At 41.4% G+C, this 14349-nt stretch overlaps 1 protein-coding gene across 1 annotated transcript in view; it reads left to right on the forward strand.

The window, feature by feature from the left end:
* Positions 1–6957: 6957 nt before the first annotated feature.
* LOC135072104 (disintegrin and metalloproteinase domain-containing protein 11-like) overlaps positions 6958–14349 on the forward strand; it is a 233334-nt gene continuing 225942 nt past the window's right edge. The window contains exon 1 of the mRNA XM_063966056.1: positions 6958–7080. Within this exon, the coding sequence (XP_063822126.1) occupies positions 7045–7080 (36 nt within the window). The 5' untranslated portion in view covers positions 6958–7044. The remainder of the gene's footprint in view (positions 7081–14349) is intronic.

The raw sequence follows: 14349 nt of genomic DNA on the forward strand, positions 1-14349 counted from the left end.
CTAGCAACTCAGTTGCTTTAATAAACTCGCCTAACTTGTAACAGACTAACCAAATTACCATTAATTTACAAGGAAGTCATAATACAGTATCAAAATAAAACATTAAATTCCTCAACAGATCCTCATCACAAAACAATTTGACCTCAAAATTCCAAACTTGCGTAAACAACAACAACAGTCAATCTCCTTAATAATAAGATAGAATTTCTGTTTGTTTATTACAAGTAAACACAGTCACGTTGCGCCTGCGTTAAGGCACGTGAATCCAACGCAGCCCGGGGGAGGTTAAGGCTTGGTATTTCTGCTAAAGTAGGTATTTCGCGCTGTCAAAATCTGCGCGCGCAATACTTCGCCGAAGACAGCGCGCCAAAGAGCTCTCGCGGCTACACAGTATAGAAATACGCAGTTTAGAAATACGCAGTTGGTTAGGTTAGGTTGACTTCCTTCCGTTCAAGCGTCACACTCACAGCCCTTTTTAATACAAATCATATCCAAGTGATACAAATTAAAACAACTTTCAAAATTTTTGGGAATATATTTTAGAATCGAATAAATATAGAATATAACTGCCAAAGTAAACACGGTTCAAAGAGGCGTGGCGTCACCCGACCTTCCGGAAGTTCCGCGCTGGCTAAAAGAATTTCAAGATTACGTCACCCGACCTATCGGTAGATCCTCGGGAGCTTGAGCGATAGGAAAAACATTTTATGATCAGTTACTCGTAGTAGCGATTATTTAGAGCTTGGATAACACAAGTTAACAAAAAAAAACTTTTTTTGAGTTTGTTATTTAATTGATATTTTCTGATTGTCTACATCTAAAAGTACCTAGAGGCTCTATGTCTATGCATAGCAAATAAAGTTTGCTTTTGTGCATTTTACAATGAAAAAGTTAAAGCTAGTATTTTCGTCGGCCAGAAATTAAAAAATAATGGCCAGTGAAGAATTCCCAGAGTTACTGAACGCCCACGAAAAACAATCGTGGCTCAGTCTTAAAGCAGTAATCCATGGATTTCTTGGCAATAAAAAAGCTGCAAACTATGTATAAAGATCTAATTTCTAATATGCTTAATAAGTATTTTCAAACTCATGGGTTGCAGAATGTCCCTTAAAGTAAATATGCTAGATGCTCACTTAGAAGAGTTTAAAGATAACTTAGGGGCATATTCAGAAGAGCAAGGAGAACGGTTGCATCAAGATGTGATGAATTTTGAACAACGTTATCAAGGACAATATAATGAAAACATGATGGCTGACTACATATTTTGGAGTCTAATTCGTGAAAGTTTCTACGTACACAGAAGAAAAACAAAAAATCTTCATTTTTAAAGCTTCTTTCTGTTTCATTTTAAGTATTTTGACGTTTATCTTTATTGTTCTTTGTAATTAAAAGTGATTAACACATAAATTAAAGTTCTATCTCTTGCTTTCGCATTTGATTGAATTAAAATTATTAGATTTTCTTAAAATTTGAAATTTCGTTCTAGTTGCTACAAAAGCAAACTTTATTAGATAAAAGTATTTTTTCCTAGTTTAGTTAGACGAAATTAATCAAAATCAGCACTACAGAACTCAGACTCAAAAATCGTGTTTACTTGTGTAATAAATTATACCTCGGCATCAAATAAATCGCACCTCCCGCGACAAGCACTTATCAAACGTATGCATCCCCACTTCCCACCAACATTGGTACCATTTGAAAGCCTAGTTCTAAACTTCATTTCATTAAAAGAAAGGTTTTTACCCCAAAAATGTGTCTTTACAAGGATCCAGAGTCACTTCTTCAAAAAATAGGTAGTTACGCTATAGCCATTTTTAGGGTTCCGTACCTCAAAAGGAAAAAACGGAACCCTTATAGGATCACTTTGTTGTCCGTCCGTCCTTCTGTCAAGACCCTTTATCTCAAGAACGCGTGAACGTATCAAGCTGAAATTCACATGAAATACTCAGGTCTATTGTCCCTTTAAGCTGTGAAAATATCAAACTTCTAAGCCAAGCCAATCAAAAGATACAGCCGATTATGTCGATATTTTCAACAAATTTTCGACACTCGCAAAGGAATCAAAACCTACAGGATACTTCCCGTAAACTCAGAATCTTGAAATTTGGCATAAAGCATTGTCATATAATGCAAATATAGGAAAAATTGCGAAAATTACATTTTTTTAGTTATATAATATAATAAAAATATTTTAATAAAATGAAACTTACTACCTTATTTCTCACGAACGAATAAAGGTATCAAATTGAAATTTATACCAAATACCTAGATCTATTGTCCCTTTAAGAAGTAAAAAAATCAAACTTCTAAGTTAACGCGATCAAAAGATACAGCAGTTTATACCGACACCTGAGACGAATTTCCGTCACACGCTAGGGAATCAAAACCTACAAGGTACTTCCTGTGAACTCAGAATCTTGAAATTCGGCACGAAGCAACGTTATACAGTGTGTCCGGGCTTGTAGTGATCAAACTTTAAGGGCAAAATCTAGGGACAATTTTATCGATAAAAATACTTCAAATTTGGGGCCTGACCCATTTCTCGAAAAATTACATCGATTTAAGGCGATAGGTGAGGCAAAACTGCAAAATAGACCTCTCTTTGAATCCCTACTCCTCCTAAATGGATGATCCAAACAAGAAAAAAAAAATGTGTGAGATTTATAATATCTTAAACTAAAAAATTGTTGTTCGTTTTTTTTGTTACAACTATTAGTTTTGACAGAAAAAATTCTTAACTTTCTTCTAATTTCACCAAAGAAATTTCCTACTACTCCTAAACGGCTGAAGCGATTTTAATGATTCTTTCACCAAATGATAGAAAATTTAATGCAGTTATCTTAACTATTAGAGTCTTTTAATATTTAGGCTGAGTTTTAAGAAATTTGTAGTGGCAATAATATTCACCAAACCGAACCTAATTAACGACCCTGAATCCCTTGAGATTGGCACTATTACAGTAGTTATTATAATATCGTAATTGTTAACTATATACGAGCATACGAGATAAAAATAAATTGTGTCAATTGAGAGGGAGCTGTTTTATTTACATTGTTTTAATTTCATACAAGGAACGGTAACTTTTATAAATTTCTGCAAGCCGGACAACCTCTTTTTCACGTGCAGACATCTCACCATCTTCTCAGTCTGCACCGGTGGCGGTTCAATTCCAGTCACCAAGCCGCCAGGAAACAAATCCTACCTTGCAGTGAGCCCAAAGTGAGGTCTATTTTCAAGTCACATTTATGGTATATGTTAATCATTTATTTAGAAATGAAATGTATTTTTCTTTAAGGATATTTATTGGGCTTTTAAATAACACCAATATTGTTGGGGTACCATAATTGTGTCGGAAGAAAATCTTTAAAGTTCGCGTCGCGGAAGGTGCGGTTTATTTGATGTTGAGTATAGTTGTTGCAATTCACAAAGCTTTGCATGTGGTTAATTACATTAATCAGTACACGTATCAATTTTGTTCAGTCTTTTTGTTTATTAATAGATAAAAATATCATACTAAAATTGCATACATATTTGTTTGTATTGGTCTGGGTGTTTTCTTTCCATAATTTATGTATAACGTATGTACGGGGCTCTGTATCGAAAATCACTATGAGCAATAAGCATCACACACGGTTACCTGGAGTGCATTACCAGTCCAGTCTTAAATCCGTTGATATATGCTGCATCTGCCATGTTTTTGGCTAAAAGATTCTTCTATCTTGCAGTTTAGACTTTTATTACAGACCTCAGACAGTATTTTTGGAAAACTTTTACGCATGGTGGAGGAAGGGACGCTCTAGAGACTCAAGTCTAGAAGGAGTCACATGAACTCCAGTTTTAAATCCGTTGACATCTGCTGCATCTGCCATCTTTTTGGCTAGAAGATTCTTCTATCTTACAGCTTAGACCTTTAGCTACAGACCTTAGACAGTATTTTTTATTATTTATTTGTGTCAGTGTGCTCTTCTAAAGAGTGTAAGACGATTGTATGTAGGTACTATTAAAATGAAATTTAACTCATTGGTTTTGTCTCATATTTGAGGAATGTACTATGTATCATGAGTAGTCTTCGTTTAAAAGGATGCGAACGATTTAAATTTCAATAGGTAGACAAAATTGATAATTTTTAATTATCAAAAATTTAAGCTTTCTCCAGTAACACTGATATTATTATACTGTGACTCATCAAAGTCATCATTGTCAAAAATATTGACAAATCGCGAACTGTCACGGCCAAAAAACTGACACGCGTCCGTCCTCCGTAAGCGCCACCGCGCGACTGATTGAGATTGTCCAAGCCGTCATGGACGATTTTTTCCACATTTTTTAACATAGTAACTAAATAAGACGCAATATAAAAATTTCATCCGTTAAAAGCCCTCAAGTTATTTCTGAACTTTAGTTTAGTATAAGATTTAGAATCTCAAATCGCTTATTTTAAAAATAAAACCATAAATAGAAAACGAATAGAGGTAACTTTGGGAATTTATTCTATCGAGTCAACTTCATCAAATCGTGTTTCCATCCGTTAATAGCCCTAGAAAATATCCTCAACTATGCCCAATAAAAATCTTAGCCTTTAATTTTACTGTTTAGTACCTCAAAAATGAAAAATGAAAACCTCATTTTCGCCATTTTCTCTGCTACCCGGCCTTAATATAACTTCTGCCACAATAGGTCGAGCGGTTTGAATATTGTTTGGTTGTGTAAACATTACATAAATTGTCTTGCGATACAAAGTATATTTGTAGCACCAAGGAGATGCGTCGGCGGGCATTGTCAGTATTTAATAAGCTGACACCCATAAAAATTTAGTGGCTATTGTAAGGCACGATGGAGACTTTTCTCGTAGCTTACAATCCTGTTTAATGTTTGCCTCTCAAAAAAACAGGAATGCAGGAAGCGGTCTAAATCGAATCTTTGAAGTTTTATTGCAGCCCAATTTAGAATTAAAACTTATGGATCTACGAGTATGTATCAAAATACAAATAATATAGACAATGTTACAAAACAATGTACAAAATAACATAGCCACGGTCGTTTTCAATTCTGTGCCAATCATATCGTACACTTAATAACAATAATTTGTAGGTAACACTATTTTGGCAAATTTTCATTTTGCGATAGCATAAAATAATGTCGATTACAAGTATAAACTTAAAATAGAATCTAGGCGAGGAATATGCTTTCGGATAGAACGAGCGATTTCCGCTGAAGCTCATGCGCTCGCTCAGCGGAACCCATAAAGCGGCCATATTGAAATTGGATCGAGTCAAAGTTTTCATATCGATTGTAAAACTAGTATCACGAGATTGTAGTTGAGAGAATCTTTGTAGTTCACTGTTTTAAGTTCCGACCTTATGCTATTCTCGTGTGCACATGAGATGAAATGTGGAGTTGCAGCGAAGTCGATTGTGTTACACAAGTCATATTATTTTATGTACGTTTTTACATACGAGAAAGCAAACTAATCTTTGGTCCACCAGATTTACACCCGTATTCACAAACATTACTATGAATGAGGTCCTACAGTGCGCGCGGACTCACAGGGTCCCAAAAACCTATTCTGAGACAATACTTGAGAAAACTATTCATAGACAATAGGCGAAATGACACACACGAACCAATCACAGAGCTCTATTCGACGCTGTGCGTTTGACTTCGTTGTTGCTGCAAGCATCATTTGTAAATACGGGTGTGAGAATTGCTAATATTAGGTTGGTTACAATAGTTTTATTTCGTATGCAAATACAAATTCAATTGCTCCCAGCACGCGTCTTTTGTTCTTTGGAAACACCAAAACAGAGCACAGTTCACAGCAAATGCAACTTTGCGCGCTGCAATTTACTTTTCAATTTCGAAATCCCCGCCATCTGTGGTGAGTTTGATTGATTTTGGAATTTCTTTATTTGCATAATTGACATAAATACATGTTTAGTTAGTACATGATAACTTAAAAGCTAGTGTTTTTTATAGACTTATAGTGGTGAGTTTACGAGGACCTTAAACTGAACAATGGCGACCAGATTGGAGCTCATTTAGGTCATAAGTGCGCTGGAACGGCCAAGATTAACATTTATATAGAGCTGTCAAACCCGAGCTCGCGCCCATTGTCAAAATGGCGCCGATAAGGGGAATTGAATCCGTGTCGTATTCTGCGAGTGGCGATTTTGCGACAGAAGATTATAGAAGACTGTGATTGACCGTCTAGAATTACTCTTTGTCTTCTTTCTTTCGATTCTGGACAAGCTTCATATTTGCATAGTTTAGCATCTAAGCCTTTAGTTGGTCATCCAGTTGAATGCTACAAAACAAAACAAGTGAAAGCGTAACACTTTTAAAAACATTTTTAATGCATATTCCGTTCAGCTCAACTGTCTATGATTATTTTAATAACTATGTAATCAGTACAGTACAGTGCATACCTTATTGATGCTTTCTTTACTTTTACTTGAGCTCCACGTCGACATCCGACGAGGGGGGCACAGTGACAGAACAGATAATTCTTATTGTCGAAGGCCATGCCATGACTCACTTTGGGTCGCTGCACTGCGTCATTTTAGTCAGGATATCCTTGTCCTTATCAACTTTGACTTTTACCTTATCAATTTTGACCTTGACCTTATCAATTTTGATCTTAACCTTACTGAGTTTGTTCCGGCGTTTCTTCTCAGCACTTGCCATATGTTTGTCTCGAAGCGCTGGTAGGGCCCAAAAGATAAGGAGACATGTAAAGTGCCCCATAAGGGCTACATTTTCTTTTTTTATATTTTCTATTGACGTTCATAAGTGCCACTTGTGGTCTCTAAACTGAATAAATATTTTTGATTTTGATTTTGATTTTGATCTTATAAATTGTGACCTTGACCTTATCAATTTTTACCTTAACCTTATCATTTTGACCTTATTAATTTTGACTCTCTTGTTCCAGGTGAAGTGGAGCGGTTGCTGCGGGAGTACAGACAGAACCAGGAGCTGGTGCGGAACATCGGCGCGCACTACTACCAGATCATCTACCCCGTACAGCTGCGCCACCACGAGAAGATGGGCATCTCTACAAGGGAGGTCAACACGCAGAAGGTCAGCACTTATGTTTATACTTCCCCTGGGACAAACTGGCCTTCACTGGTCAGGTTTTTGGCTTCAACGATACAGCAAGAAAAGTTTGCTGTAGCTCACTTTTGTAATGGAGGTTGCAGCAGATTTTGTGGGATTCCTTGACAAATGGTGGCTGGCCCCATGAGACCATTCATGAGCAAGTTTTCACACCATAACTTTCGGGTGTTCCCTCAGACTGCTATCGCCGGGACAATGAGAATCACTATTCACATGCATCCCATAATTCCAGTAGTTCTATACTAAAGTAGTTACTTTATTAAATGATTACAACACTGAAATGAACTTTCAACTAATTTATGAACGAATGTAATCTAACAGTTTGTATGTATAAAACCCCATTCACAAACCTTAATTTAAAACTTTAAACGTCACAGCAAGCAATAATTTAGATTACTCTGTGAATAAACCTGTGAATGCCGACTAACTACATTGAAGTCCTTATAGCACTCACAAACAACATTTCAAAGGGTAACAATTTAATTTTAATTCAAAACAGTTCCACGAAACAAATATTGGTAACTCCAAAGCACCACGCGATTATAATTAATGGTTACCTGCAAACAGTACGTTCGAACGATCTTAACAACTTCAAACAAGTTTTTAGAAGTTAAATTGGGTCTTACACCAATATCCTGGGAGCCCGAGCGGACCGGAATGCAGGGACTCGGGTCGCGGGATCGGTGCTCGAAAATGCGCAACCCATTTTGCATTATAGTAGTTGCGCGATTCAATACTTTTCGTATTGGGATTGGATTTCAGAAGACCGTAAGAATCAAGTTTGAGTTGGTTGCATGTATCTTTACAAATACCAATATCTTTATTATAATAACTCTGTCTGACTGCTTCCTTTTCACGTTTAAGCCACTAAAGTGATCTAGATAAAATTTAGTATAGAGATAGATTTAGACCCAATGAAAGATAAGATACCTAGTTTTATCACGATTTTTTAAAGAAGAACTCGCGCGATTACATACAAAATTTGTTCACTTAACCCTTAAGGTTAAGGTTAATCGATAGTCTGTCTTGGAGCGTTGTTTGTTTGAACGAAGCATAAATTAAAAATAAAATAATTTTACGTGTATAAAATTTAATACCAACTGAATAATTACAGTCTAATGGAAATAGCTCGTGACCAAAATTCTTCCATGAACAATTTAATCAACTCTATCTCCGAAATTACCTCGATTGTCTCTAGTCTGCAAGTAGTGATCACAACAAGCTTCTGAATAACACTTTGGCATAGCGTTAGCAACTTTAAGGGAGCTCACAGACGAGCGACAGTATATCGGTGACTGCTTGCGACTTAAGTCGGCGACAGTGACCGATAATCGCCGACGACAGATTTTCAAATCAGACGACCGTTGCCGAATCATCACGAATACTGCCAATGGTCGCCGATAGTCGCCGATGCATCGCGACTCTTGAAGATGGGCAGTCATTAACGTATACGGGACTTTTCCCACCTCTCTTTCCCACCGCTGGAACTCATGTGAAGCCAGGATCTACAGCTTGACCGCCAATAAAAACCCAACCAGTGAAGGTCAAGTTTAACGTATAGCCAGTGTCAACATGTCATGACAGCGGAAGTCGGAGACTGTCGCCGACAGTCGCAAGTCGTACCACTATCACAAGCAAGCAGTCACCGATATAATGTCGCTCGTTTGTGAGATCCCTAAGATTTCACCTTCAAAGTTTTCTTATAACGAATTTGGTACAAGTAATCTAAAGTTGAAGATTAAGCGCGAGGACAATATCTGGGCCGGTTACTTATTGATTAAACTGTCTGCGTATTTGGTTCTACCTTAGAGTTGAGATCAATTAGATTACTTATTAAATTCTTGATAGATAATGTGACATTGGATTTCGAATCGGTCATGACAACTCCGCCTATCTTGGTGGTCGCTGAAAGTTATTAATTGCTCGTCACGTGAACGAAAACACTAAGGCTGAGTTGCACCACCTAACTTTGACGGTAACTATGACGAAAACCGGTGCTTTTTGTATGGAGTTTGACAGATTTTTGACGTTTGTCAAAGTTAAAGTAAGATGGTGCAACCCACCCTTACTTTTCTCATCCCTAACATGAGAAAAAGACGAATTTCATATTAAAACTTAACATCATTATGGACAGACAGACTCACTTTCATACTCAACCTTAGTAATTATCTCAATTCGCTATTTTAGGCCTATGTATTTAGGTCAAAGGCTTTAAAATAAGTTTGTTCAATCCCAATGTACCTACATGTCACCAGGACATAATTCAATTTATCTGTTATTTTCAGCCAAATAAATACGAAAAACCTTTGTAATTTCACGAGCAAACTATTCCAGGAATAACAAACCAACGGCCCGTGAGAACGTGTGACATACTAAACTAATTTATATGTAGATAATCAAATAACTGGATTTTGGAGTTCGACCTTCGAAGCCTGTTTGGACAAGGTCAGGTAACGGGATGAAAGAGTTTGTGGACGTTTCATTGGATTTGGAAGGGGAGTTGTAGCTGTAATGGTGTTATAGTTTGCAAACTGAAAAATATTCGCTTCTCTGCCTAAGAGTAAGAATACCTAAGAGAAATTTGTATTTTTTAAGCTTATTAATATGTTAAATTCTATCGATTTCAAAGACATAAAATTATGTTTTGCACCTACGCCGCAAGTAACTTTAATAATAACAAATAACAAGTAATTGGGATATGTATCCAAATTATCAAGATTACATTTCATGACTTTTTTTAATCAGTTTCCAATAACCATGATTTCAAACTGTAAGGCTGGGTTCACCATCTTACTCTGCAACGGGGCGTCTTAGCTAGCTCAGTCTGACACCCCGCTGTTTAGTACTAAGTCCCAGTTCGCCTTCTGCGATGAGGGATGTGTACCTATCTAGGATGCCTACAGGGATATTGACCAAGGAAACGCACAATCAATAACACAATGGCACTTATAATTCAAGTTCCACAATAGTTTACTTATTCTAGTTTCACTGACTCTAAATTACTATTATTTAATAATGAGCAAGTTTACAAGTACTTTACAAGTTATATCACAATTTACTAATTACAACGAGAGGAATAACGACGCGCCCGATTCGCGTCCCGTTAACTAGCTTTCGTATCCGCGAGAGGGGCGGCGCCCTGTGCGAGGTTTAGCGAGTGTTAGTGGATACTTATAACTAAGGGGGTAGGACGTGGTCTGATTAGCTCGAGCCAGGGACCGAAGCCTCGATAGTGAGCGCGACCACCGGGGAAAGGCGTTGGACCTACGGGGCGAGGGGGTGTGAAGTTCAGGAAGGGTGGCAGCAGGATTGCTACCGCAGGTTCGGGATGAGTATCACATGCACTACTCGGTAAGGACGAGAATAGGTAGCTATCAACGATAGAACGTTTCAACAGCAACACGAAGCTTTATGGCTCCGCGGAGGTAAACGAGGTATCGAGTCAAGCCAAGTTAGTGGGAACAGTGTGGGTAGCAATTCGCTAGGGACTCTGTGCAATGCAACCGAGGGAACAATAGACGCGCGCGTGAACGTCTGGTTGTTGCAATGGCTCCCGAGCGAATGCTAGGCGCCCTTTTTTTTTTTTTTTTTTTTTTTTTGAAGGGACGCGCGCTGGTAGCTTGAGGAGCTTTTCCAGCTTCACCGGGCAGAGTGGCGAGTACAGAAGGTACTCTAGCCGTTTGGCGATCGTCGGTGCACGTGCCGACGAGGCCGAGTGTGGGCTTCGCGAAGCGAAGCCCAGGCTCGTCCGCGTCGGTCGCAGACCGACGTTCGCGATCGGGCCGTATCGAGCGCATAAGGCGCCCGATCAGTGGCGAACCCAACTAGAGTGTTGCCCACCGCGGTGTTGGACCAAAGTCCAGCCTACGGCGGGCTCACTCTAGTGGGCCCGATCGAGGGGACTACGGACGCGGCCTGAGGGCGCCACGGTAGGCTCGGACCTCGGCTCAGGCCGTGTCCGGGGGACGGATAGGGGAGAACCGGCCCGGTACATGTCTGTACCGTCCGAAATGGAAAGCAGGGCCTCGTACTCGCCGGCGAGTACGGTGTAACGAGCTACTGTGTTGTGGAGTAGTTGGCGTGCTTAAGGCAGTGATGTCTGTGTTCAGAAATTCGGTAATAGGATCGTCCGGGTCGTCTAGGACATGCCTAGGTCGTCGGTATTGGGCAGCGACATCTTTCTGGGGTGTATACGTGGCGGCGCTAACGATAAGAGGGTTCTTGTGGTTGATCGCTTTATCAAAGTAGCGGCGAGAGGCTTCTTTCATAAAGTGATCAATCGATGGGATCTCGAAATCTCTATGGAGATTCGTATTACGCACGAACCACGGGGCGTCCGCGGCTCGGCGTAAGAATTTGTTTTGGAGGGTCTGGAATTTCTTAAGGTCTGTGCAGGAAGTGTGAGCAAACACCGGACTGGCGTAAGTCAACACTGGACGGATGCAGGTTTTGTAAATTGTCAACTTATTTCTAAGTGACAATTTACTTTTCCTTCCAACTAGGTGGTAGAGTCGGTGGATGTAGTGGTTTGCACGGCTCAAGACGCGTCTGAGGTGCGGAGCGAACGTTAATCTCTGGTCGAGGGTGACACCTAAGTATTTGGCCTCACTTTTCCAAGGAATAGTTTGGTCAAATAAGGTGAGATGGGTGGGGACATTAGGACGAGTGCGAACCGGAGGACGTTTCGCAGACAAAGCCCTAGAAAAGTACACTGCTGCACTTTTTTCGGGATTTACCTCGATACGCCACTTCCTGAACCATTCGCCTAATTGTGTGACTGCGCGTTGGAGCGCCAAGATGACGTAATTCCGATTACGTCCGGACTTGTAGAGTGCGGTGTCGTCCGCAAAGAGGGCTAAATCCGTATGCGGATATTTGGGGATGTCATTGACGTACAATGAAAAGAGGATGGGCGAGAGCACGGAGCCCTGGGGGACTCCGGCTCTTATGGGGCGGGGGGAGGAGAGGGAGCCATCTACTCGGTAACGAAAGGTGCGATTCGATAAAAAGTCACGTAAGATGTGCACGAGACTGTCAGGCACACCGAGTTCGTAAAGCTTGTAAATCAAGCCGTTGTGCCAGACTTTATCGAATGCCTTCGCTACGTCGAAGAATAACACTCCTGTCCCTACGGGTGGCTTAGCAGTGAGGCCGCTAAGTATATGCTCCGTTAAGCGGTGCACCTGTTGTACGCAGGAATGTGAGGCGCGGAAGCCAAACTGTTCGTTTATTAAGAGATTATTAGAAAAAACATAATCTCTTAATCGAGAGACAATTATACGTTCGTATAACTTACCCATGGTCTTTAAGAGACTGATGGGTCTGTAGCTTGTGGGGTCAGCCAGTTTCTTACCGGGCTTCGGGATGCCAATGACTTCTGCCTCTTTCCACGCGTCGGGAAAGATGCAGTGAGACATGGCCGCGTTGAAAATAGCAACCAAGAGGTATACTAGGGGGGCGGGCAGGGCGCGTAAGACTCTATTAGAGATACGGTCCGGGCCGGGGGCTTTGTTGGGACGGAAACCTTTGATTATCGTTCGCACCTCGTCGACGTTGGTCGGGTCTAGGGTTGTGGTCGGAGGGAGGGCGGCTCTACGTTCGACTTCGCTGTCCACCACGCGGAGGTGGGCAGAGTCTACTGGGAGGGTACTGGGGGAGCACTGTGCTTCTAGACTGTCGGCTAGACATTCGGCTTTGGCGTCGTCGTCAAACGCAAGCGTTTGATCGGGACGTAAAAGCGGTGGTGTGGACGCTACGGTGTCGGACTTAAAGGCTCTCGTCAACTTCCAATAGGCTTGGTGAGATGGCGAGATTTCTTTAAGTAGATCATCCCACTGATTGTTACGGAGTTCCGCGATACGAGCCTTGACAGCGCGCTGTAAGGAACGTAGGCGGACTCTGTTTTCCTCGGTTGGATAAGCGTCATAATCGCGAGTGGCTGCGTTCTTTGCCCTCAATAGTTCTCGCGCGTCGTCCGGCAACCTGAGACGGTGGTTAGCCATCGCAGGCACTTGCCTAGACGAGTCGCCGATGGCGACCGAGATGTGACTAGTGAGCGCATCGATCGCGTGAATAGTTTCGTGAGGCGAAACTATATCGTCGGGGATTGAGGACAGTTGTGGGCTCTGACAGTTCCCAAGTTTTACCTTGAGTTTGTCCCAGTCCACAACTGTCTTCATAGTGGGTGTAGACTCAGGAGAGCCTAGTTGGAGTACGACCGGGCGATGGTCAGAAGTGAGCGCGTGCATGGTTTCTATAGAGTGTAGGCGGAGGCCTATATTCTTTAGAATTGCCATGTCAAGAATGTCGGGCCGATGCTCGACATTGTAAGGATAGTGAGTGGGCGTCATAGGGACTAAGATGTCAAAAATGAGTTCCTCAGAGAGTTCGCTTAGCATCATGCCGTTGGCAGTGGATGTTACGCAACCCCAATGAGTGTGTTTGCTATTAAAGTCGCCGCCAAGAATGACTGCACTATTCATAGCAAACAGGGCCTCAAAGTCGCTCCTTAAGGGAGTCTTGTTCGGGGAGAGGTAAACCGAGCCGATGAGAATGGGCTCGTGTCCAGTCATGGCTAGCCGACAGAGTGAGACTTCTAGGTTAGAGAGAGAAGGGGGATCGACTAAAGCACAGTGCAGAGAACGCTTATAGTAAATAAGCGTGCCGCCGCCACGTGTGGGCCTATCGTGTCTAATGATATTGTAGTTCGCTATCCTAGGATTGCGAATAGAGGGTGTTAGGAGGGTCTCTTGAACCAGAAAGATGTCGACCTGGTGGTCGGTAAGGAACTGAGTAACCTCGTCCTTCTGCTGTCTAAGACCGTTAGCGTTGAAAAAAGCTAAGGTGATTGACCGGGGTTTGATCCTAGCGGTGGGATTAGCCATTACGGAGCGTGGAAAGAGGAGATAGCGTAGCAAAAGTCTACGTGTTCGGCGAGGATAGATAACCTATCCATGATGTTGCCTTCGCCATTAGTCGCGCGCAGTTTTGCGGCGATCACAAACATCTCGCCGACATTAATTTGGCCAAAGAAGTCTCTGACCAATTTAATGTCAGCCGCAGGTGAATGTGTAGCTAGGCGCCCGCGGTCGCCGCCGTCTCTTATATTAGCTCGGTCCGTGCGGCGTGCGGCCGCGCAGCCGTAGGGTTGTCAAAATCTCCGCGCTCGGTGTTAGGGCTGTCGATGCGTCCTGGGGCGCGTCACAACTCTAACTTTAACAAACGTCAAACATC

The sequence above is a fragment of the Ostrinia nubilalis genome, chromosome 5 (assembly GCF_963855985.1).
Source record: "Ostrinia nubilalis chromosome 5, ilOstNubi1.1, whole genome shotgun sequence".
NCBI lineage: Eukaryota > Metazoa > Arthropoda > Insecta > Lepidoptera > Crambidae > Ostrinia > Ostrinia nubilalis.